The sequence below is a fragment of the Martes martes genome (genome assembly GCF_963455335.1).
Source record: "Martes martes genome assembly, chromosome: 16".
NCBI lineage: Eukaryota > Metazoa > Chordata > Mammalia > Carnivora > Mustelidae > Martes > Martes martes.
Window position 1 is genome coordinate 22,432,589 of NC_137904.1, and position 22,671 is coordinate 22,455,259.

The 22,671-nt window shown below is 51.9% G+C and overlaps 2 protein-coding genes across 7 annotated transcripts in view; both read left to right on the top strand.

Annotated features, from left to right (window-relative positions):
- The window catches only part of SSH2 (slingshot protein phosphatase 2), a 101,439-nt gene extending 88,634 nt beyond the window's left edge, over positions 1-12,805 (top strand). Inside the window, exons 13-14 of the mRNA XM_080826629.1 lie at positions 2,352-3,186; positions 5,711-12,805. Of these exons, the coding sequence (XP_080682755.1) occupies positions 2,352-3,186; positions 5,711-7,774 (2,899 nt within the window). The 3' untranslated portion in view covers positions 7,775-12,805. The remainder of the gene's footprint in view (positions 1-2,351; positions 3,187-5,710) is intronic.
- Positions 12,806-14,739: 1,934 nt separating this feature from the next.
- Positions 14,740-22,670, top strand: CORO6 (coronin 6; the record flags this gene model as incomplete). Of its 6 annotated transcripts, XM_080825430.1 has the most annotated exons (12): positions 14,753-14,964; positions 16,085-16,344; positions 17,752-17,874; positions 18,347-18,476; positions 18,572-18,753; positions 19,341-19,460; positions 19,767-19,886; positions 20,331-20,435; positions 20,523-20,668; positions 21,052-21,109; positions 21,218-21,448; positions 21,546-22,670. In XM_080825430.1, 11 exons carry the CDS (start codon positions 16,147-16,149, stop codon positions 21,666-21,668), a joined length of 1,536 nt encoding a protein of 511 aa, XP_080681556.1. In that variant the 3' UTR covers positions 21,669-22,670. The 6 variants fall into 6 exon arrangements, with proteins under 6 accessions (XP_080681552.1, XP_080681553.1, XP_080681554.1 ...); XM_080825426.1 differs by lacking the exon at positions 19,341-19,460 and having other exon boundaries at positions 14,740-14,964; XM_080825427.1 differs by lacking the exon at positions 19,341-19,460 and having other exon boundaries at positions 14,740-14,964; positions 16,145-16,344.
- Position 22,671: the final 1 nt, after the last annotated feature.

Consider the following 22,671-nt stretch of genomic DNA (forward strand, 5'->3'; position numbering starts at 1 on the left):
TTTAAACATTAACAGTTTAAAATAATAAATATGATCCAGTGTCTTACATCTATCCCTGACAGAGCATCAGGCTAAACTGACTTGGGGAAAAGCCGCACTGGAAAACAGTTTGGTGTTACTGGGTAAAACTGATGATGCACATATACCCTGTGACCCACCTTTTCCGCTCCTGTATATAACATCTTTTAGAGACCAGAGTATCCACCAAGTGCAAGAATGTCCTTGGCAGTGCTGTTCATCGTAGCCAGACCTGTTCATCAATAGGTTGGGTAAATAAACTGGTATATTCATCACACTCTGAAATTACAGCTGCACATATTGATGAATCTTAAAAACAGTGTAGGCAAAAGGCAGTTGTAGACGAATATATACATAGAGTGTGATGATTTCATTTATATAAGTTCACAACATGCAAAACCAAGCAGCTTATTAAGAACAAAACAGTGATGACATTATGAAGAAAGAAGATGATAAGCACAAAATTTAGGACAGAGTTTACTAAAACCTCTGATTTAGGAGGAGGGAGAGGGAGAGCAGGAAGGGGCACCTGGAGAAGCAGTGCGTCCAAGGCCGCGGTAATGAGTGTCTTGATTCTATGGACCAGCTAGCTGCCTACTCCTCTCCTGGCAGTTCTTGCTGCAAAAAACGGAAGAGGCAGCAGAATCAGACCTATCTTTGGATTGGGATTTTTCTTTCTCCTTTACAAGTAGGTGTCAGTTTAATTCCAGAGCCCTGACCTAATATTTTCTGATGATTATCTCCCCCAGGAAGAGAAGGAAATCCCTGCTGGGCAAAGGAGCTGTAATGGCAGCCACTTCCTCTGAAACATACACTGTTGTTACCTGTTAGCATAATTTCCTTCTCATTCCCTCCTAATGGATTAGTGATTTGCAGGCAGTTTTTTAAAAATCATACTTTGGAAGGTTCTTGGGATCATGAAAAGTCCCATTTGCCTCTTGACTGGTAAGAAAAGCTGTTCTTTTACATTTTTAGAAGGGTAAGAACAGCTACTCCCTGAGATGTCTTCCCTGTTGTTTGCATCACAGGAATTGTCCTGCCTTGGGGGCTGAGAGGAGTTGGTGCAGGTCTGAACGTCCTCATGATAGTTGAGGGTTAGAAATTGGAGAACACAGCCACATGTAGGTCAGGAAACAAGAGTATCTAGTTATAAAAGAAACTTTAAAAGGAAGCATGTGGCCTGGGCTGATCACTGGGTACGGTTCAGGCCCCACCTACGCAACCATTCAGTTTGCCCCTCCCCGCAGTCTCTCACTCGTTTGGGATGTGTGATATGTTGTCTCCTCCTAGGGGTGGCTGGAGTTCATGCAGCTTGGAAAGGGTGAAAACCCTACCTTCCTCCCAGCTATTGATTATAGTTTGTCTTCATAAACAGAATGACCTGTTCCCTACCCAGAAAAGCGCACTTTTGCCGTGCAGGTCTGAGTCAGAGAGAGCCCCACCCAAGCAGCAGACAGACAGGGGGAGCTGAGAGCAGGTGCAGAGTTGAGAACAAACAGGGGTTCACATTAGTGCAGGCGCATGACTCGGCAGAGATTCATAGGCAGGCGTGGCCCTGAGCCTGCGGTAAATTGTTCTAGGCTATTTCCCATTACACTCTGCAGTTAGGTGATTCTTCTTCAACTTGTGAGTCGTGGAAACCACACCCCTAAGTGCCACATCTAGGGACCTGTTTCCTGGGTACCTTATCTGACCAGCCACAGGGCCACATTTTTCTTTTTGGCTAGGGCTTTGGGAAAGGTGCTCCCTTGTTACATGGTTTGAAATGAAATCTCATCCCATCAGAACTTTTCTCCATGGGCGCCTGGGTGGCTCAGTTGGTTAAGCATCTGCCTGCCACTCAGGTCATGATCTCAGCGTCCTGGGATCGAGGCCTACATTGGGCTCCCTGCTCAGTGGGGAGCCTGCTTCTTCCTCTCTCCCCTGCTCGTGCTCTATTTCTCACTATCTCTCTCTCTCAAATAAATGAATAAAATCTTAAAAAAAAAAAAGAATCTCCAATTCACATTCCTACCAGCTGTATATGAGAAGACTTGTTTGACCATGCCATCATCAACACTAGCTGCTAGCAACCATTTTAAGCTCTTATCAGTCTGATAGGTAGAAAAATCAGATGTCATATTTGTTTTTATTGTTGTTTGCTTTGTTTTTGCTTTTTGCTCTTAGTTAAATTGAGCATCTTTACAAATGTTTATTGCCTACTTCTTGCATTGGGTATTACCAAACATTTTGCAGGTTAAGATTTAAATTTATCTGGGAGCGGTTTCCTGGGAGGGTGTTGACTGATTTCACAAACCCCAGAGTAAGGCATTTCCTGTGTATGTCCTCCACAGCAAACAGCGGCATAACAAGCTCTGGAGATCTCATTCAGATAGTGACCTCTCAGACCACCACGAACCCATCTGCAAACCAGGGCTAGAACTCAACAAGAAGGAGATCACCACCTCAGCAGACCAGATTGCCGAGGTGAAGACCATGGAGAATCACCCACCCATACCTCCCGTCTTTGTGGAACACGTCGTCCCACAAGATGAAAATCAGAAGGGCCTATGTACCAAAGAAAGAATGATCTGCTTGGAGTTTACTTCTAGGGAATTTCATGCTGGACAGATTGAAGATGAATTAAACCTAAATGACATCAATGGATGCTCATCAGGGTGTTGTCTCAATGAATCAAAATTCCCTCTTGACAACTGCCATGCATCCAAAGCCTTAATCCAACCTGGACAGGCCCCAGAAATTGCCAACAAGTTCCCAGACTTAACAGTAGAAGATCTGGAGACAGATGCCCTGAAAGCAGATGTGAACGTGCACTTACTGCCTCTGGAAGAATTAACATCTCGCCTGAAGGATCTTCCCATGTCCCCTGATCCTGAATCACCGAGCCCCCAACCCAGTTGCCAGGCTGAGGTCTCAGATTTCAGTACGGATCGCATTGATTTTTTTAGCGCCCTGGAAAAGTTTGTAGAGCTTTCCCAAGAAACCCGGTCCCGATCTTTTTCCCACTCAAGGATGGAAGAACTGGGTGGAGGAAGGAGTGAGAGCTGTCGACTGTCAGTGGTGGAAGTAGCCCCTTCGGAAGGGACAGCCGATGACCAGAGAAGCAGCTCTTTGAGTAATACTCCCCATGCATCTGAAGAATCTTCAATAGATGAGGAACAGTCAAAGGTAAAAACTCTTTATAGTGGTCCTTTAGCTAATGAAGTTCTTTCGGAAGACGAAGTATTTGGGATTCTGCTGTGTTCATTTTATTTTCGACTTGCTAAAGATTTAGGAAGGCAGTATGGGAGAGGCTATGGCTGAGACTTTCCTTGAAAACTTAAGGTTTAAAAATTTTTAAATCCATTGCGTTTTGAAGAATTTATCTTTCCAAGTTTTTGGTGTCTTGGGAAGCGCTTCTGAGAGGGGATTTGGGGGAGGGGGGCAGATTAGCCAAAACAAATGTCCTGCCTGAACAAGGAGAGGTCCCCTCCCTGGACCTCTGTGATTCAGATCTGTTCTTACCAATAATGAAGTGCCTGGGAGTGACACACTGCCTGAGTAAGACCTGTGTCTCTCTGAGGAGATGGGATTTGTTTGGGAAATTCTGTCTCAGAAAACTCAAAGACTAGACATGTGTAAATAGTTGTCAGGGTAGCAACCTATGCTGAGTTCTTGCTATTAATAATGTTTCTGGGTTGGTCCTCATCTCAGACCCCATGGTATCCAAGACTTAAGGGATAGTTTTGGGAAATGATTGAGGGCAGACAGACTGAAGATTCTTCTCTGTGGCATATGAGCTCTTAGAAGCCATTTCAGACCAGGGATCATCAATTCTAAGACTCACTCTTATTCTCATTTTGATATTTCTGAAATCGGGATGCATCTTAAAAACAATGGTATCTTAGATCAGTATAATATAGTAGTTGGGAAGTAAATGGTGACAGATTTACTTAATGATTTCAGTGTAGGTAACTTCATTTTTGCATTTCCTGTTACCTGTCTGGTTATATTTAACCACCTTGTCCATGACTTACCTTTTCTCTCTAACTACCCTAGGGCAGTCATTGCCTCTGCTTCCGTCTTCTCTGCCCAAAGGTTATGTCTTTGCTTCATTTTGACTGGGAAATCAGAATGCTTGGACCAGTGGGTATAGCAGCTCTGACAGAAATAGCTTTTCTGCAAAGTCCCTCGTCATATGAGCACTCCCTCCACAGACTATGCTGGGCCTGCTGGGCTTCTCTCCCAGTCTTGGCTAGTTTACTTCTGCCTAATGTCCCAGCAGATTTCTCTTAAAGGTGTAACTGACCTTGTCTGTTTGTATTAGCTCTGACTTTATCTTGAAGGAGAAAGATCAGAACAATTCCTAGGGAAATATTACACTTTGAAGGCTTATAAAAATGTTAAAGTAGGGGCATCTGGGGGGCTCAGTCGGTTAAGTGTCTGCCTTAGGCTCAGGTTATGATCTCAGGGTCCTGGGATCCCAGCTCAGCAGGGAGTCTGCTTCTCTCTCTCTCCCTCTGCCCCTCCCCTCTGCTCGTACTCTCTGTCTCTCAAAATAAATAAATAAAATCTAAATAAGTAAATAAATGAATAAAATATTAAAGTAGATTGATGGTTGTCAAATGCCACTGTAAGAGATATCCAAAAGCCATTTTCAGATTTTGAAATTCTTATCTTTTTTTTTTTTAACAATAGGACTTTGTTTTATATTGGCTAATTTCCTTTTGCCTCATCCTAAACCCATCTAGGAATTTGTAACTGGTAGAACAGTAATACGTCAGAGAGTCACAGTTTCTAAGTTTGCTTAGGCATGTGGCTCCATAAGCCAAGTAAACCTTTCCCAGAAGGAGCCATGTGAAATTTCGAAATCGTGTGATCAGGTACAGAGTACCCTCACATGCTGGATTGCTACTGCCAAGAGATGCCAAGATTCGGAGGGTAAGGATGAAAGCTGGCAGGACAGAGGAGAGAAGAGAGCAGTGAGTCTCCAAATCCAACATCAGATGATAACCTCATTCATCTTGCCCTAACACTGGGCATATTTAAGGTGGTCACTAAGTCCTTGAATGGAACTCTTCCCCTTGAACTAGGTGAGAATCAAACTGGGACTTGACAGGCCAGAGAAGAAAAATCTCATCTACCCTAGTATAGCCCAAATCCTGAAGGCTGATGGTCTTAGGAAACTAAGGATTGGGGCACCTGGGTGGCTCATTCGGTTGGGCGTCTGTCATCTGCTCAGGTTCTGATCCCAGGGTCCTGAGATCAAGCCCTGCATCCCACTCCTTGCTCACTGGGGAGTCTGCTTCTCCCTCTGCCCCTCCCCTTTCCCATTTTCCTGTGTGCACTCTCTCTCTCTCAAATAAAATCTTAAATTTAAAAAAAAAAAGAGAATTATAGGAACCTCCAAGACTATCCACTATGCATTTTTGGAGCAAGATACTGGGTTGGAATTCTGTTTGAGTAAACAGAACAAAAGTTTAGTAGACAGTGATAAAAGCTGTAACAAATTTTGTATGTCTTCCTTTGATGAATCTGGTTTTTTTTTTCCTTTTGTGACAACACAGATGGACAAAGGACAGTCCCAGGCACTCGACTCTTTGTGTCCTCATAGCCAGAAGGTTCTCCCAGATTAGAAGATTAGTAAACAAAACATCTGGCATTTTTAATTAGACCATGGTTTGCCATAACCATCTCACTGTTTTCTCCCTAGGCAATCTCAGAACTGGTCAGCCCAGACATCTTCATGCAATCTCACTCAGAAAATGCAATTTCAGTCAAAGAAATCGTTACTGAGATTGAATCCATCAGTCAAGGAGTCGGACAGATTCAACTGAAAGGAGACATCCTGTCTAACCCATGCCATACGCCAAAGAAGCATACCATCCATGAGCTGCCCCTTGAGAGAGCCCAGGCCCTGGAGAACAAACCTGGAAATCTGGAGCAAAGTGAGGGTTCCTACACAGCCCAGCCTGAACTAGCCAAAGACTCAGGGAAGTGGGACCAAGAAGGCTGCCTAGCCACACACTCATCCACTGCAGAGCTGGAGGACGAGGAACCAGCTGAGGAGGAACAAGAACTTTGGGGCCCTGGAATGCACCCAGGTGCCAAGTGGTACCCTGGGTCCGTGAGGCGAGCCACCTTGGAGTTTGAAGAGCGCTTGCGACAGGAGCAAGAGCACCATGGTGCCGCGCCTGGTTGTGCCTCATTGTCTATTCGCAAGAATTCCAAGAATGATTTCTCTGTGGCAGACCTAGCACCAAAAGGGAAGAGTGATGAAGCTAGCCTTGAACTTTGTTTTGTCCCCAAGGAACCAGAGATTAACAAGGGCAAAGGGAAGTGCAGTGGGTCCGAAGCTGGCTCACTACCCCAGTCTGAGCAAGTAGCCATTGGTCCAGCACCTGAGCTGCTGGAGTTTCAAGAGCGCCCAGGGTCAGACACTAGAGCAAAGCAGGAAGGAGTCCTGAAGGAGCAGAGAACTGTGGTTTCGTGCCAGGGATCTGAGACACAGGCAGCCCCTGTCTCCCTTCCCAAGAAGGTGGAAATCATTGAGTATCCCCACGTGGTTCCATCCCCCAATCACCCTGGGCCAGGGGGTGAAAGAGCCACCAGCATAAAGAGTGGGGAGCAGGGACTGAGGAAAGCGAAACTAGAGGACTCCATCCCCATCCTCTGTGCACTGGATGAAAATCTGAACAGGACTCTGGGCCCCACCCAGGCTCCTCTGCACCCCAACGTGCTACCTCTGCCTCATTCTTCCCCTCCTGAGCACGACAGTCCCACTGACCTGACCTCCACCCTGAGTAGCCCTGAAGCGTGGGATGACAGCCTGTCGACAGCCCCGGAAACAGGAGCACCTTTTGTCAGTCGCACAACCCATGTACCATCTGCCAACTTGGATCACGCACATGCCCAGACTGTAGTTCACCTGGAAGGCTTCACAGAGCAAAGCAGCACCACAGACAACGAGCTCTTTTCAGAGCAGGGTAGCTGGAAAGAAAGTCGGGAGGGCCCCTTTTCCAGTGGCAGTGAAGTGCCATACGAGGACTCCCAGTTAACTAGAGAAGACCTAAGCCAACTTGGTGACAATATTGGGGAGTTACAAGAAAAACCAGCCCCATTTCCTGTAGCCTGTCAACTCCCACACAGCTCTAGTGGTGACAGCATAAAGGGTCTCAGCCATAGCCCCGGTGTGGTGAAGGAGCGCACTAAAGAAATCGAGTCCCGAGCAATTTGCCAGGGAGGGCTCACCAAACCATCCCAAATGAGGCATTCAGCTTCCCTCACCAAGTTAGGTTACTTGGACCTCTGTAAAGACTGTTTATCGGAGAGAGAGCCTCTCTCCTCTGATCCCCCTCATCTCAAACTGCTTCAGCCCTTCAACAGAACGGACACAGGCATGCACGCCATGGAGGCCCAGGAGCCCTCAGAAAACCCAGATGCTCCCCAGAACCTAGAGCCCACCAAGTATTTTATAGAACAGCTCAAAACAACAGAGTGTATCGCGCAGAGCAAGCCAGTGGAGAAGCCCATCGTACAGTATGCCAAAGAATTTGGTTACAGTCAGCAGTGTTTGCTCCCCAGGGCAGGACCCGAATTGACTCGTTCTGAGGGAGGCCTTCCTTTGCCACAACCCCAGGGCCTGCAGCGTGCAGGCCCAGCTCCAGGGCTGGCTGTGGCGCCCCGTCAGCAGCACGGCCGAACTCACCCCCTTAGGAGACTTAAAAAAGCAAATGATAAAAAACGGACAACCAACCCCTTCTATAATACCATGTGATTCTGAGCCTACACGTGTGACTTTCTGAAAGAAATGTTTGTAAAAGGGGCAGGTGTAATATGTAAGGAACATGCACTTTATGGGTTAATTTTATAATATTTTGGTCATTTTACTGTTCCTGGCGCATGCAGGGTTTGGGTTGGTTTTTTTTCCCCCTCTGTGTATGTGTGCGTGAAAGAGAAAAAGAGAGATTGATTCAGACAGCAAGACCATTTTAGCATTTTTTTATTTTTAGAAAATTCAAACCTCAAAAAATACTCATTTTCAAAGAGCACCTTTATCAAAGGCAAATTGCTGTTTTTCAGTCAGCTCCCACCTGCTCCTCATTTGCCCTCTGAGAAAAAGCATGCTTGCTTGCTTGAGGAAGGAAGCAGCTGGGGAGGGTGGGGATGAAGCTGGAAATCGGAAATGCTCCCCTGGGCCTGTGTGATGATGGTTTGGGCTTCAGACCTGATGCATGGGATTGAGCTGAAGGGCAGCTGCAAGTCCACGTGCTCTCAGCCTTGGGCCCACTGAGCGTTCCCAAGGTGGGCAGGTTCTGCTTTGCTCTCAAAGGGGGGGTCTTCCAGAAGCCACTTCTTTTGGATTCCTGAGTCCATCATTACCGAAAGGCAGGATAATGGCTGGCTTTGTAAACTTACCAAGCAAATAGGTCCCCCCCACCCAGTACATGATTTTTAAATTAAAAGCGAACCCCAAATGAAATCTGAGAGATCTGTGTCGAGGAAAGCATATGAGGAGGAGGAGGCAAAGTCTGCAGAGGCTGCTGCCCGGTATCTTCCGGGTCAGTATCTTCCTCCACACGGGCAGTCACCCTGGCCCTCCCTGCCAGGAAATGTGCTCTGCAACATCCTTTCAACTAAAACAGAATAGGGACAAGATTGAAAAACAGCAATTGAAAGTCAGTGTGTTCTTGTAAAATGAATACGTACGTAGGGTTTTAACACTTCCATTACTTGAATAATTCTGTGGGCCTTCTGAGTTTAATGGCCATATATTTTTCCAATTTACTTTTCTCCCTCATGCTGTTTCTCCCAGTGCTGCCCTTTTTTTAAAATTTCATAGATGATATTTGAATTGTTACATTACCTATGTATAACCTCCATTGAACGCGAAGTTTTCTTACCGATGTTATCACTGTTAACACTTGACATGGTTTTTGTTTTTTTTTTCCTGGAAGATTTGTCATTTCTCTAGTTTATACACAGTATTTATGTACATAATGTCACTTTCTTACAGTGTTTTGTTGTTGATGTCATAGGATCTTTTTGATTTAATCTTTTTAAGAAGGATAAAGCTGCAACTGGAGAAAACAGACACCACAGAAATAAAACTGATGGGTGTTGGTAGGAATCTGCAGAGTATATCGATGGTGGTTTTAATTGTTAAGATGGAGACTTCTCATCACCAGCTCCTGCCAAATTATGTGTTAGTAACTTCCTCCTCAGAGAAACCCCTAAAGGCTCCCATTAGATCACAGTTTGACTGAAAGCTGATTTCTCTTTGAGACTGAAATCCCAGAGCGGGTTGTTTGCCAGGAGCTGAACCACAGCCAGGGAGTGTACGTGAGTGATACCGCTGCCCAGCTTCGGATGGATTGGGCTGAAGCGTTCATGGGCAGGCAGGCCCCCCACCAAGGGCGGGCACCCACTATTGACTCCATTTAGGATGCTTTTGCTTTGTTGCTATTGTGGAGCTCCTTAACACAGGAGCACTTGCCATAAACAAGCCTATTTGGGCTTCTCACAGAAAGCATTTAGCCTGGAATGAAATACCTTCTGCAGCTCATCAAAACTGAAGAGGTTTGCAAATTTGCTTCCTGTTTGCTTTGGTTGATGTCCACGTGGCTGAGAGGTTGACCAAGTACAGACTTGGGCTTTGGTTTTTGGCTCATCACGGCACTGAGAGGAAAGACAGATACCCAGACTGTCAAGGGGATTGTCAGAGGCCAGGGTTTGGTGGGGGGCAGATGGTGGGGTGACCTCCAGGGGAGAGAAAAGGTTGGCCCGAGGCCATTCATAGGTGCTCCAGGGGAGCCGTGAATCTGGGTGCTGTGTGGAAGTTGGTCAGGTCTCACTTCGCTGCCAGGTAGTGGATTGGACAGAAACCTCCTGCTCTAAGTGTCTTTATGATGTAGTAATTATATGTACCTGTGCTGTCTTTAAATAGTTTCCTTGAATGTTCGAATGTATCCTCCACACGGCTTTGTGGTTCCTGGATGTTTAATGTGTTGTCAGGTGTTTTTGTTAGATGGTGTGTACCGGTGTGAGGAGGCTTGCAAGACAGGGTTATGAATTTCCAAGGCTCAGCCTGCTGAACAGCCCTGCCTTGTTGAGCCAGTTCCACCACTGCCAATACAAGAGGGAAAGGACAGGAAATTGTGGCAGGGGCAGGGAGAGAAGGATTTGCACGGAGGTGAAGAGAGTGGTGTCCCCTCATTAACCCTTTGAAATGGTGACATCCCTCACATAGAGAATTATAAGCAGGATGGACAGTATTGCACTGTTCTCTCTCCTCCCCTGCAACGGTGGTTAGCGCTCACCATCCCTGCATTAAGTAACAGCAGCGGTGGGGAGGAGATCTTCTAATGCTGTGAAGAAAACTTTTTTTAAAGAAAAAGGAAATTGTCTTGCTCTTGTTTCCTTCTTTTAAGTAACATTCTTGGTTATCATTTAATTTACCTGCCTCAAGAAACATCCTCCATTCAGGGTCTGTAATTCACCCATGCTGTGGGGTTTTTGCCAGCCTCTCAAACCCCCCACAACTGAGTGTTCTTGTGTTATTTGCATAGCTGAGCGATGTCCAGGGGAAGCACATGATGAGCCATCAAGGACTTCTCAGACTTTCTTGTCCTCAGACTTTTTGATAATCTCAGGTGGCCTATTTCCCTTTTCTGTTCATGGAAAGCTCAGACCCAGAACAGCAGGTCCGGTGGGTTGACAGAGATGAGTAGGAAAGTCTTGATCTCTTGCTCAGTGCCTCTCTTTATCTTTATTTTGAAAACCACCATAGTCTGACTCTCAGTTACTCTGGAGGAGAGAGAGAGAGAGAGAGAGTGTGTGTGTGTGTGTGTGTGTGTGTGTGCATACACAGGCGCACGCACACTGTGCAAAAATACTTTAAAAAGTAATGTTTTGGTGCATGGGGTAGAAGCCCGAGGAGCACGCAACTTTTGAGCTGTAATCTGGAGGGTTACCTGGTCAGTAGGAAGGAGAGAGACTTCAACCCTTTCTTGATTTTAGAAACACTTAGGAGTAGTATATACTATAGTAGACCTATAGTACTGTATTATAGTAATAATCATCTCTCCTCATTTTGGTTGCCTTTCAGAGTCTTAATGTTTGGGATCATTCTTAGCACCCTAGCTTCTTCAGGCTCTTGAGGTAGCATTTTCCTGGTTCTGTACCTATATCTCAACCCTTTCTCATCTGGGGAACTACAAAGAGCTCCAAGGACATTTGAGAATGAAAGCCCAGGCTCTGAGGTCCCCTCTTGCTCAAGGGCCCCAGACAGAGAATTTTGGATAGACCTGAAGTTTCTCAGACATAGCCACTCACAAAAATCTTCATCTGTTCCATCTGAGGATTTCAGTTTTAAAGTGATCTAGGCATGTTTGGTAGAGAAGTTTCTGTGGGTGGTTTCTTCTTTTACGAAAGCATTATGCAAAGAGGGTCACTTTTTAAGGGCATTTTAAAATTTTTAAATAAAGCCATTCTTTGGCTCTTTTTGACAACTATTTGTGGATACTTTGTTTACATTGTGATAATTAAAACATGTATCCTCTTGACAGCCGCTCCTCTCTTCCTCTAGGCACGCAGCCCTCGCTGTCCTAACAGTCCTCTCACAGAGCAAGGCCTCCGTGGTCAGCCCTGACTCACAGGGGACTGGGCGGGATGGACCCGGAGCTGACTTCCATCTGTGTCCTGCACTCCCCTTCAACACTCTGTGTGGAATTAGCCCTTTCCTCAGTCAGTGATGGTGTCTTACAGTGATGGTTGTAACGGTGAATGGCTAGTGTCCTTTTTGTCTCAGTTTGTTTTGCTTTTTGATGGTAGATGAAATTTTAGCTCTTTCAGCACCAGTCCAACTTGAAGGTATCTTGGACTTTGTTTTCCTTCCCAGACTTAAAAGATCAAGGCATGTCTTAGGCATAAATATATTTGCTGCCTCAACTCATCTGACACCCAGATTAGGAAACAGCCTGTCACCAAAGCAGGAAGCTGCACACTCCTAACCCCTGTCCCAGGCCTCTGGGGTCCCTTGATGCCATGGAGAGCTAGTGCAAGGTGCTTGTGTACTTTCCCAGCCTGGAAGTGAAAGGTGACTGGCCCTGGCTCCTGCTATGACAGAAAACCAGCCTCATTTTCTCAGTGCCCCAGAGACCTAAGACAGGATTTCTAAACTGGAATCATCCCTCACTGGCTTGAAGATGCCTCAGGGGGTATATGACTAGTGCTGCCCTCTGGGTCCTCACAGCGACACTGGTTGGTTTGTCCTCTGTACACATGCAGAGCTAATACCCAGGGCTTCATTCAAGCTGATGACCCAATCTGGAAACTGGGTAACTGGCCCTGAAATGATTCTCTGCCAACAGGCCCACAGGGAATTATTTGGTTTTTGTGGTTTTTTTGGATTTGGGTTTGCCTGGCATAGCTTAAGGTGCCTTTTGTTTGTTTTTTTTTTTTTCTTTCTACTTTATTTCGTAGGACTTGTTCTAAATGTAGAAAACAAGTCCAAAAGACTCTCCCACTGACTGTTACCTTTGCCCCAGGCCAGTCCAAACTTTTATGCTCACATTTTATTAAATAAAGCAGGTGCTCCCTGGAATCTCTGGGACCTTTTTGAGGCATTTGAAGCAGAATATAAAGAGTGGTCTCATCTCCTTCCTTAATCTTCCTGGTGGTTGGGATGTTCCACTTGTATCATAGATTTTTTTTATTACTGATGTGCTCTGCTGTTTTTAAATGTGAACTTGTGCGCAAATGTGCAGATTCAATGTTCTTGTTACAGATAAAATAAATTTTTATTTTGAAGATGAAATGTGTATTTGATCAAGTGCAAAAAAAGGGGGGGAGATGGTGCTAGAGCAGGTGGAGGGATTGGAAGAGAACACTGATGAGCAGTGGGAGGCACATGGAGCAATTCTCCTTGATCTCCCTCGTGCTTAAGAGTTAGCTCCGGGCGGGGGTGGGGAGGTAGCGCCTGGGTGGCTCAATGGGTTAAAGCCTCTGCCTTCAGCTCAGGTCATGATCTCAGGGTCCTCAGATCGAGTCCCGCATCCTCTGATCGAGCCCTGCATCGGGCTCTCTGCTCAGCGGGGAGCCTGTTTCCCACTCTCTATGCCTGCCTCTCTGCCTACTTGTGACCTCTCTCTGTCAAATAAATAAATAAAATCTTTGAGAAAAAAAAAAAAAAACCTGGGTGGCTCAGTGGGTTAAGCCTCTGCCTTCGGCTCAGGTCATGATCTCAGGGTCCTGGGATCATCGAGTCCCGCATTGGGCTCTCTGCTCATCAGGGAGCCTGCTTCCCCCTCTCTCTCTGCCTGCCTCTCTATTTGTGACTCTCTCTGTCAAATAAATAAATAAAATATTGAGAAAAAAAAAAGAGCTCTGGGGGGAAAAAAAATACAACTTTCTACCTCCCACAAAATAAAGGCTGAGTGGGAAATGGAGTCACCAAAGATTATATCAGACTTTGTGGCTCCAATAAAGTGACCAAGCTGGGAACTTGCCTGGTCAAAGAAGCTCTTGCCAAAGCCACCACCTGGATGTTAGGAGAATAAATAAGCAAAGGGACCAAAATTCCTCTGCCATGTGTGGTACAGAGTGACTGCTCTGGGACAGCTGCTGTGACCTGCCCCAGCAGGGACTAGATTTCTTGGGTGGCTGACCTCTCTGGACATTAGTGAGGTAGAGCTCACAAACTTTCAGCACAAGCCACCTCAGCTCACTGATTTCTAGAAATGGGGCATGACTTTCTAAAGAAGTAAAAGCTTTTAACCCTCTCTTGCTGTTAGAAGAGAAGTATCAGATAATGGTGGAAGAAGGGAAATGTGTTTCAGGGAGGACGCCTGGATGCCTCTGTTGGTTAAGCAACTGACTTCAGCTCAAGTCATGATCTCAGTTCAGTCTCCTGGGATGGAGCCCTGCACCCGGCTGCCCTCTCAGTGGGGAGTCTGCTACTCCTTCCTCCTCTTTGTCCCTCTCCCCCCCCCCCGCCCGCCGCTCATGCTCGCATTCTCCCTCTCAGTCTTTTTTAAGTAAATAAATAAAACAAAATTTGATTGCAAAATGCCTGTGGCAGCTGCTTCTCCTTGAACCTGGTGTTCCCACGGGTTCAAGGTAGATCACTTCCCCACCGAGTCTTTAGTCTGCTTTGCGCGCTCCTCCATGGAATCCTCTCTACCGGGTGAAATGCCTAGCTACAGTGCCAACGTTTTAGGTTCTCAAGTGGTCGCCATAGCCATTAATAACAAGAACAGGGACATTCACAGCCCCCTGTCGGGTACCCTCGAGCCGTCCTGTGCGAGCCTAGGCCCTCACCCAAGGGCTGGGAAGACTCCCTAGAAGTATCTTCCGGGACCTCTCCCCAGGAGGGTCTGGACGTGCGTGCAGTCCCGCTGCCCCGGCCCTCCGGCGGGGACAGCCTAATTTGGGAGTGCGATTGCAGCAGGAATGCAGCGCGAAGGCACCTGATCTTCCGCGGCGGCCGGCTCTCCCTCTCCGCGCCCAGCCGGGGTCTGGAAACCTGGGTCTGCGAACCTGGATCTGAGAACCTGGCTCTGCCCAGCCCTCCCGGGAGGCACGGAGGGTGGGGAAAGCGTGAGCACAGCCGGCCGGGACACCCTCAATTACTTTTGACAGTTCTTTGAGCCCTGCGGGCTGGCGGCGCAGAGTCAGCGGCTATCGACTTTCCCGCCGCTGGAGGGGCGGGGCACCTGTGGCCCCGCCCCCGTCATAGGCCCCGCCCCCGCAGGTTGATGGCAGCGGCAGCTGGGACTGCAGCGACGCCGGGCCCCGGAGAGCCGCAAGCAGCGGCCCGAGCGCGCAGAGGAACACCCGGGCCCCAGACGCCGCGGACACCCGGAGAGGCAGTTCCGGCGCCCTGACTCCCTCGGCCCCCAGCGCACCCCTAGACCCCTCTGCAGAGGAGTCGCAGCGTGAGCGCCCCCTCGGCCCACTCAGGACCAGGTACACCCCCCCCCATCCCACGCCGCCACCGCAGCCACCGCAGCGGGCGGGGTCTCTAGAGAGGGCAGAGATCTGCGCCCCCTCCCCCCCGCCGCCAAATTCGGTCCCGGGCGGGGCGGACTTGGTGTCTATATTTGGCCGGACAGCGGCCCGCGCGCCTGCACGCCACCAACACCTCGTTGCCTAAGAACGCAGTGCCGGGGCAGGAGGCCGGAGGAGGGTGCCGGGAGGCCCGGGCCTCAGGCCTGGGGCTGCAGAAGCGGCGTGAAGGGCACAGGGATGCCCGGGGCTGGGGAGGGGCAGGAGTCACTGGATAGGGCTTTGGAAAAGCCCGGTGAGTCCCCTGGGGAAGAGCATAGCACAGACCCTGGCTGAAGAAAAGGCACTCACCCTCCCCACTCCTGCAAATCTGGCCGTAGCGCGGGGATTGAGGACCCCACCCCAGGAGAGTTCAGCAGGAAAGAGCACCCATAGGAGAAACGGAACGGAAGTGTGGTAGGCAAAAGCCAGACCATGGTTAGGACTTCTTGGAGAGGCCGGTGAAAGGGGAGTGGAGAGATCCACCTTACACTGTGTCCCCCAACAGGATGGGGTGAAATTGATGAAAACAGTAGCAGGAAAGACTCAGATTAGCTGGCAGGAGGAACTTCCCTTTGGCAAATTTTTAGAAAAAGACAAAAGCCCATCTGCCCAAACTACATTACAGATGCAGAGTTCAGGATCTTGAGGGGCTGCAGTCTTAGCCCCATAGCTGGCGTTGAGCCAAGATCCCAAGACCACCGCCTCTGATTCTGGGCAAGGTGCAGTTGGAAGAGAAACCACTTCGTGAAGAGATGCTCATCCAAAGCTAGCCATCAGGAGGGCAGCCTGCACTGAGGCTCCTCCCCAAACCACTTCAACTTCCAGGAAGCTTTCAGGCCCAGGCAAACTCCACTGTCCCCTGCCTGGGTCTCAAAGGTCCCAAATCTCAGCCCCTTGAATTAAGCAACATTTTATAGGTGGCAAAGAACTTTCGCATACTTTCATCACCTGGAAGAAAGCTCCCTGTTCTAGGACCTGATTCATAGCCAGATTACCCTTCTCACTTGCCACTCCCTTCCTGCTCTTTTCCCTCCCCCAGTTCACAGGACTAAGGACCAAAGGCATTCCAGGAACTGAGATCCTCCATTTCTACCCACAGCCATGAGCCGGCGTGTGGTTCGGCAGAGCAAGTTCCGCCATGTGTTTGGGCAGGCGGCAAAGGCTGACCAATCCTACGAGGACATCCGTGTGTCCAAGGTCACGTGGGACAGCTCCTTCTGTGCGGTCAACCCCAAATTCCTGGCCATTATTGTGGAGGCGGGAGGTGGAGGTGCCTTCATTGTCCTGCCTCTGGCCAAGGTGAGGGATTCGGGGAAGAAAGCAGGTGGGAAGACACTAGCTGTGGCCCCCGGGGGATCCCTCCTTCAGTTGGGAGGGCAGTTTGTGTCCATCAGCTGCTCCCTGTTCACCAAGTCCTTGGGGACCAACTCGGAGGCTCCCTCACCCTGCCCAGAACAGCAGCAGCACAGTGGCCTGCACTCACGCACAGCCGGTCCCCTTTTCTGAGCAGCACCCTGTCACCAGCAGGGACCGGAATGGTGTTATGGAGATAGCTGGAAAGTGGTGGAGCCAGGACCTGACCTAGATTCTGTTCCTGTCCCTCCCGATGCCACACCCCACTCATGATCTTTCTCCCCAGTGCATGGTGACCATTTGATTAAATCACACCCCAGAGCACCACACTGAGGATAGGATCAAGCTCTTTCCAAAGAGTTCTGGTCACCTCCCCACTGTGGTTCTTACAGCGAGACAGAATGAGAACAAAGGGCAGGGGTACATCACACCTAAGGCCAGAGACCTCCCTACCCCAGGGATGGGGGCTGGGCAATTACCTTCCCCTTTGCTGAGTAACCTCAAGCCCCTTGGAAATCTCCACCCCCAGGATGGCCACCCCAAGTCATGACCTTGATCTGGCCCCTGCATCCTGCGAAGGGAGACCCCACAGGTGGCAGGGTCAGGAAGAGGCCTGACAATAGCCAGTGACTCATTCCGGGACAATGCAGACATCACCCAAGGACACCATCCCCGGGGGCTCAAATTTCAACTGCAGCCATCTCCTCACCCAGGACAACTGCCATTCCGGTGCCACACGGCCACCCCCTCCCCTACTGCCCGCTCTGGGCTGATGCCAGCCCCTGCAAAGGTCTCAGAGCCCCCCATAAAAAGCCCATAACAACCAAAAGTAGGTGAGCCCCAGCTCAGGTTGGGAGATAGCAGGCACCAGGAGTGGCTGCTGCTGGTGGTTCCAAGGTCAAGCTAGTGACGGGGGGAGATCTGCCAAGGTTGGCTAGGAAAGGACTATTGGCCACTGCATTGCCTATGACCTACTTCACCTTGACCTCTTCTACCAGGGGCTTCCTATAGACATTCTAGCTGGGGGGGACGAGCCCAACAGCAGCCTCCTCCTAATAGGTGTTTTTGCAAGAGCACTGGACTGAGCATTCAGGTCTCGGCTCCCCCAGTATCTTGCTGCATGTCCTTGGCTCAGTCATCACCTCTCTGTGTCTGATTCCCTGATATTAAATGGCTTCCACTCTGTCTGCCTTCAGTGGAGTACAGGAAGTAGTTGCATGGGGTTGGAGGTGCTGAAAGGGGTTCGCAAAGAGAAACTAGGCGATAGAATATTGAGATGTAAACAGGTCCACAGCCCACCCCGAAAAAGCACACAGGAAATTGACCCCAGAGCTCCCTCTCTGACCCCTTCAGACAGGACGAGTGGATAAGAACTACCCGCTGGTCACCGGGCACACTGCCCCTGTGCTGGACATCGATTGGTGCCCACACAATGACAACGTCATTGCCAGTGCCTCAGATGACACCACGGTCATGGTAGGAACCAGATGGATGCTGTGGAGTAGCTGGGCAGGGGAAGGGGGGAGGGCTGCCTCACCTGCGCTAGGGGAGGTGATAAAAGGGGTGCTGGGTCCCAGGGCCCTGCCCAGCCCTGCCCAGCTCCCAGGCTATATTTAGCCACATGCCCACCCCCTCCCAGGATGCACTTCTTAAGGCTAATTATAGCCATGGCCAACTTGAGGCCTGAAGAGCAAGGGGCAGTGCTCTGAAGTCTCCTGGCTGGGGTGTAGAGAAAGGTCCCTGGAGAGCTGGCAGTGTCCCCTCCTGGCTCCCAGCTGCTTCTGCCCGGGGCAGGTATCATTACATCTTGCCTACATCTTGCATTTGACTGTTACCACTCAAGAGAGCCAGTAGGGTTCAGGGTGGGGAGGGGGCAACGTTGGGGAGAAGTAGAGAGACAAAGCAGGTTCCTCATCCCACTCACCCCATGCCTTTTCCTCCCTCCCAGGTGTGGCAGGTTCCAGACTACACCCCAGTGCGCAACATTACGGAACCCATCATTACACTTGAGGGCCACTCCAAACGTGTGGGCATCCTCTCCTGGCACCCCACGGCCCGGAATGTCCTGCTCAGTGCAGGTCTGGGGGCCTAGGGAGGGGTCCCTACTGCAGATGCGGTGGGGGAGGGTGGCACAGGCAGGACCCAGGTAACCGTGACTGGCCGCTTTGGGCAGGTGGTGACAATGTGATCATCATCTGGAATGTGGGCACGGGGGAGGTGCTCCTGAGTCTAGACGACATGCACCCGGATGTCATCCACAGCGTGTGCTGGAACAGCAACGGCAGCCTGCTAGCCACCACCTGCAAGGACAAGACCCTGCGCATTATCGACCCCCGCAAGGGCCAGGTGGTGGCGGTGAGTGCCTGGCTTTGCTGTTCCCCAGCCTCCACCCCAGGAACCAACTGTCAGGCCCCAGTATCCTTGATCTTCTGAGTCCCTAGTCCCGGCTCTCGCCTCCTCCACCCTAACCCGAGGCAGTACCCCCCTCCCAGTGTCTGCAACCCCTGCTCCCAGCCCTAATGAAGCCCACCGCCCACAGTCTTCTGTCCCGCTCCTGTTCCCTGCGTTCCCCAGCACCTCACAAGCTCAGAGCAGTGCTCTTCGGGTTGGAATTGAGCAGCGGGGACGCTGCAAGCTCGGTCCTTCCACCAGAACCTGCATGACACATCCCGGACCCCTCTCCTCTCGGCCGGCACCCCGCCCCATCTTGCAGGGTCTGGAGCCCGCCACCGGCTCTCCCTCCGGGTAGGCCCCTTCCTGCCCGAGTCGACCCGCGGGGCGAAGGGGAGAGGAGACAACCCTCGCGCCTTGTTAGGCCTAGCTCTGTTCCCTGAGGGCGGCGGCCCCTACCTCCCCGCCCTGACTCGGACTCGGGGTGCGGGTGCGCGGGGCCCGTGCCTGTCCGCGCCGCGAGCGCTCTAACCCACTAACCCCGCGAGCAGGAGCGAGCCCGGCCTCACGAGGGCGCCCGCCCGCTGCGGGTCGTCTTCACGGCGGACGGGAAGCTACTCAGCACCGGCTTCAGCAGGATGAGTGAGCGGCAACTCGCGCTCTGGGACCCGGTAGGCCAGGCCGCGCTGGGCGCGCGCGCGCTCCTCCGCGGGGCCAGCCCGGAGCGCCCTCCCAGGCCGGGGCCTCGCTGGGAAAAGCCTCTCTGCGGCCGCGGGGAGCCGGCCGACTTCCCCTGCTCTCGGGATCCGCCTCTGAGGGCGATTAAAGGGCTCGGGACCCGCCGAGAGGCGCGCACCTCTCGCTCCCGCCGGGCGCAGACGCTCTCCAGGCCTGGGGCCAGCCGGGGCCCCCCAGGAAGCTGAGTAGTTAGGCGCAGGCAGCTGGGTGACGCCTCTCCCTGTCTCCCCCCACCCCAGGAGAGGTTTGCGGCCCACGAGGGAATGAGGCCCATGCGGGCCGTCTTCACGCGCCAGGGTCATATCTTCACCACAGGCTTCACCCGCATGAGCCAGCGAGAGCTGGGCCTGTGGGACCCGGTAACGCAGCTGGAAGCTTGGGGTGTGTGCCCTGGGGACTGGCATCACGGGAGAGGGGCCAGGCGCCCCCCACCCGCAGGGCATGCCCACCTGGACTGGGCTGGAGGCTGCTGCCCCCTTTGCAGCGCCTGCCATCCCCACACCCACCCCTCCGCCCAGTTGTGCTGCGTCGCCTGAAGGAGCCCACGCTGGCACCCCCACCTGGTGATGCCGAGTCCCTGGGGGTGGTTTGCGGTGACTGCATGCGGCGGCGGCGCAGGGGCTGTGTGTGCGGGGGCCCTGGGACTGATGTGTCCATGGGCGGGACCCACAGCTCGGTTCGCCAGAACTGCCTTGGGCACGCGCGGGGCTTGGAGCGGGTAGGAAGGGTCAAGGGGCTTCAGGGGATCCAGCAGTGGCACGGTGGCCGTGACAGGGCTGGTCACGCCTCCTGTGCTCGGGCAGAACAACTTTGAGGAGCCAGTAGCGCTGCAGGAGATGGACACAAGCAACGGGGTCCTATTGCCCTTCTACGACCCCGACTCCAGCATCGTCTACCTATGCGGCAAGGTGCCCTGATGGCAGGGGAGGACAGGGACGGGACAGAGATATTGAGGGTCCCACCTGAGAGTGTTTCTGAACTGATTGGTTTTGCAGGGCGACAGCAGCATTCGGTACTTTGAGATTACCGACGAACCACCTTTCGTGCATTACCTGAACACGTTCAGCAGCAAGGAGCCTCAGAGGGGCATGGGTTTCATGCCGAAGCGAGGGCTGGACGTCAGCAAGTGTGAGATCGCCCGGTCAGCAGCCTTCGCCCTTCTCGCTTGCATGTCTGTCCCCACTTGCCATCGGAGAAGACACAGGGGCTTCTCCCATAATGTGATATTTGGGAAGGAGTGGGGGTATTTTGCGGGGGGGGGGGCGGGCGGGATTGGATGGGGGGAAGGGAGGGTCAACCAGGTTTGTTTCCGCGCCAGCCCCAGCATTAACATTCTCTAAACTTCGGTTTCCTCAACTGTAAAATGATGATAAACACCCCATCAGAGATGTTTTACCAGCTGGACCCATAATGTGTTTTGAAGTGCATGGTAGAGGCTCAGCCAGTGTTGATCTCCAACCCCTTGGTCCCCTGCAGAAAAGGGGGTGGGAGCCGGTGGGGGTGCTGAAGCCCTTTCCCTTATAGGTTCTACAAGTTGCACGAAAGAAAATGTGAGCCCATCATCATGACTGTGCCCCGCAAGGTAAGGGGGCGCGGAGAGGTGTTGGGAAGAGAGGGCTCCGAGGCGGAAGGAAAGGAGCAGGCCCGGCCCTCTGCTAACACTAGTCTTCCTGTCTCCCCACCCCCGCAGTCAGACCTGTTCCAGGACGACCTGTACCCAGATACTCCGGGCCCCGAGCCGGCCCTAGAAGCGGACGAATGGCTATCTGGCCAGGACGCCGAACCCGTGCTCATCTCGCTGAGGGACGGTTACGTGCCTCCCAAGCACCGCGAGCTCCGGGTCACCAAGCGCAATATACTGGACGTGCGCCCTCCCTCCGGTCCCCGCCGCAGCCAGTCGGCCAGCGACGCCCCCTTGTCGGTAAGATCCGGCTCGGCTCCGGCCCCGGCCCGGTCAACACATCCCCCCTCCCGACCCCTTCCTGACACAGCCTCTTCTGTCCTCCGCGCGCCGGCAGCAGCACACTCTGGAGACGCTGCTGGATGAGATCAAGGCCCTTCGCGAGCAGGTGCAGGCCCAGGAGCAGCGCATCACGGCTCTGGAGAACATGCTGTGCGAGCTGGTGGACGGCACGGACTAGCGCGGCGCGCTGGGGGCAGCTCCGAGCCTGGGGGGCAAAGCCGGGCGGGGAGCAGGATTCGGCCCCGCCCCGGCTTTCTGTCCGGAACCCCGGACCCCGCCCAGAGGGGTGGGGCCCGGGGGCTGGACTGGGAAGGGAACTCCGTCCCCTCGCGGGAGTCCGGGACAGACGGAGCGTCGCCGAGACTCCCGTCTGCCTGGCACCCGCCTGGCTACGTGCCTCATCCGGGACTCAGCAGGAGCTGGCCTTGGGAGGCCCGGGGTGACGGGGACCTCAGCAACGGTGCTGCACGGCGAGGGGGTGTCCCTTCCGTCTCCCGCCTAGGGCAGGGGAAGTGCTTAGTATTAGCGCTATTCTTGGGGATATCGGGGAGCTTGGGCTTGACCTCAAAGGGGTGGCCATGCAACGGGTCTCGCCAGACCAAATGGGGAAAGTTATAACGCTTCTCCCTCTAATTAGCTCACTTGATGCCACTACCCGAAGTGGTAAAACGGATGGGCGCCACCCCAGATCTACAGACATACACAACCCATTGGCCGCAGGGCCGAACCCACCAGTTACACCCAGCAGTCTGTGGCAGAGGGCTGTCTTCCTTCTTTTCACCCGCAGGGGAGAGGGCGGTTTCCGCACTGCACCCCCGCCAGAGAACTAACCAGAAAACTGGCATGGAAACAGGTTCACACCCCTCTTCCCCTCCCCCCCACAACTGCCCCCAGCCCTCTGATGTGGCCTCGGCTCTAGGAGGAAAACAAGATATACTGAATGAAATATTTTACTAAGTGCTCGGTCTGTGCCTCCTGCCTGCGTGCGGGTGAGGGGGCCAAGACCCCCAGCCTCTGCAAATGCTGTATCCCCAGGCTTGCGGGGGTGCTGACAAAGGCTCAGGACCCACCAGGCATTCTTTTACCTCAGAGCCCTCCCCACCCTGAGGTTCAGAAGGAACCCCCACCCCCAACCCATAGGTGGGCATTCTTCCCCCAGTAAAGCCAGCTAGGAAAAGCTT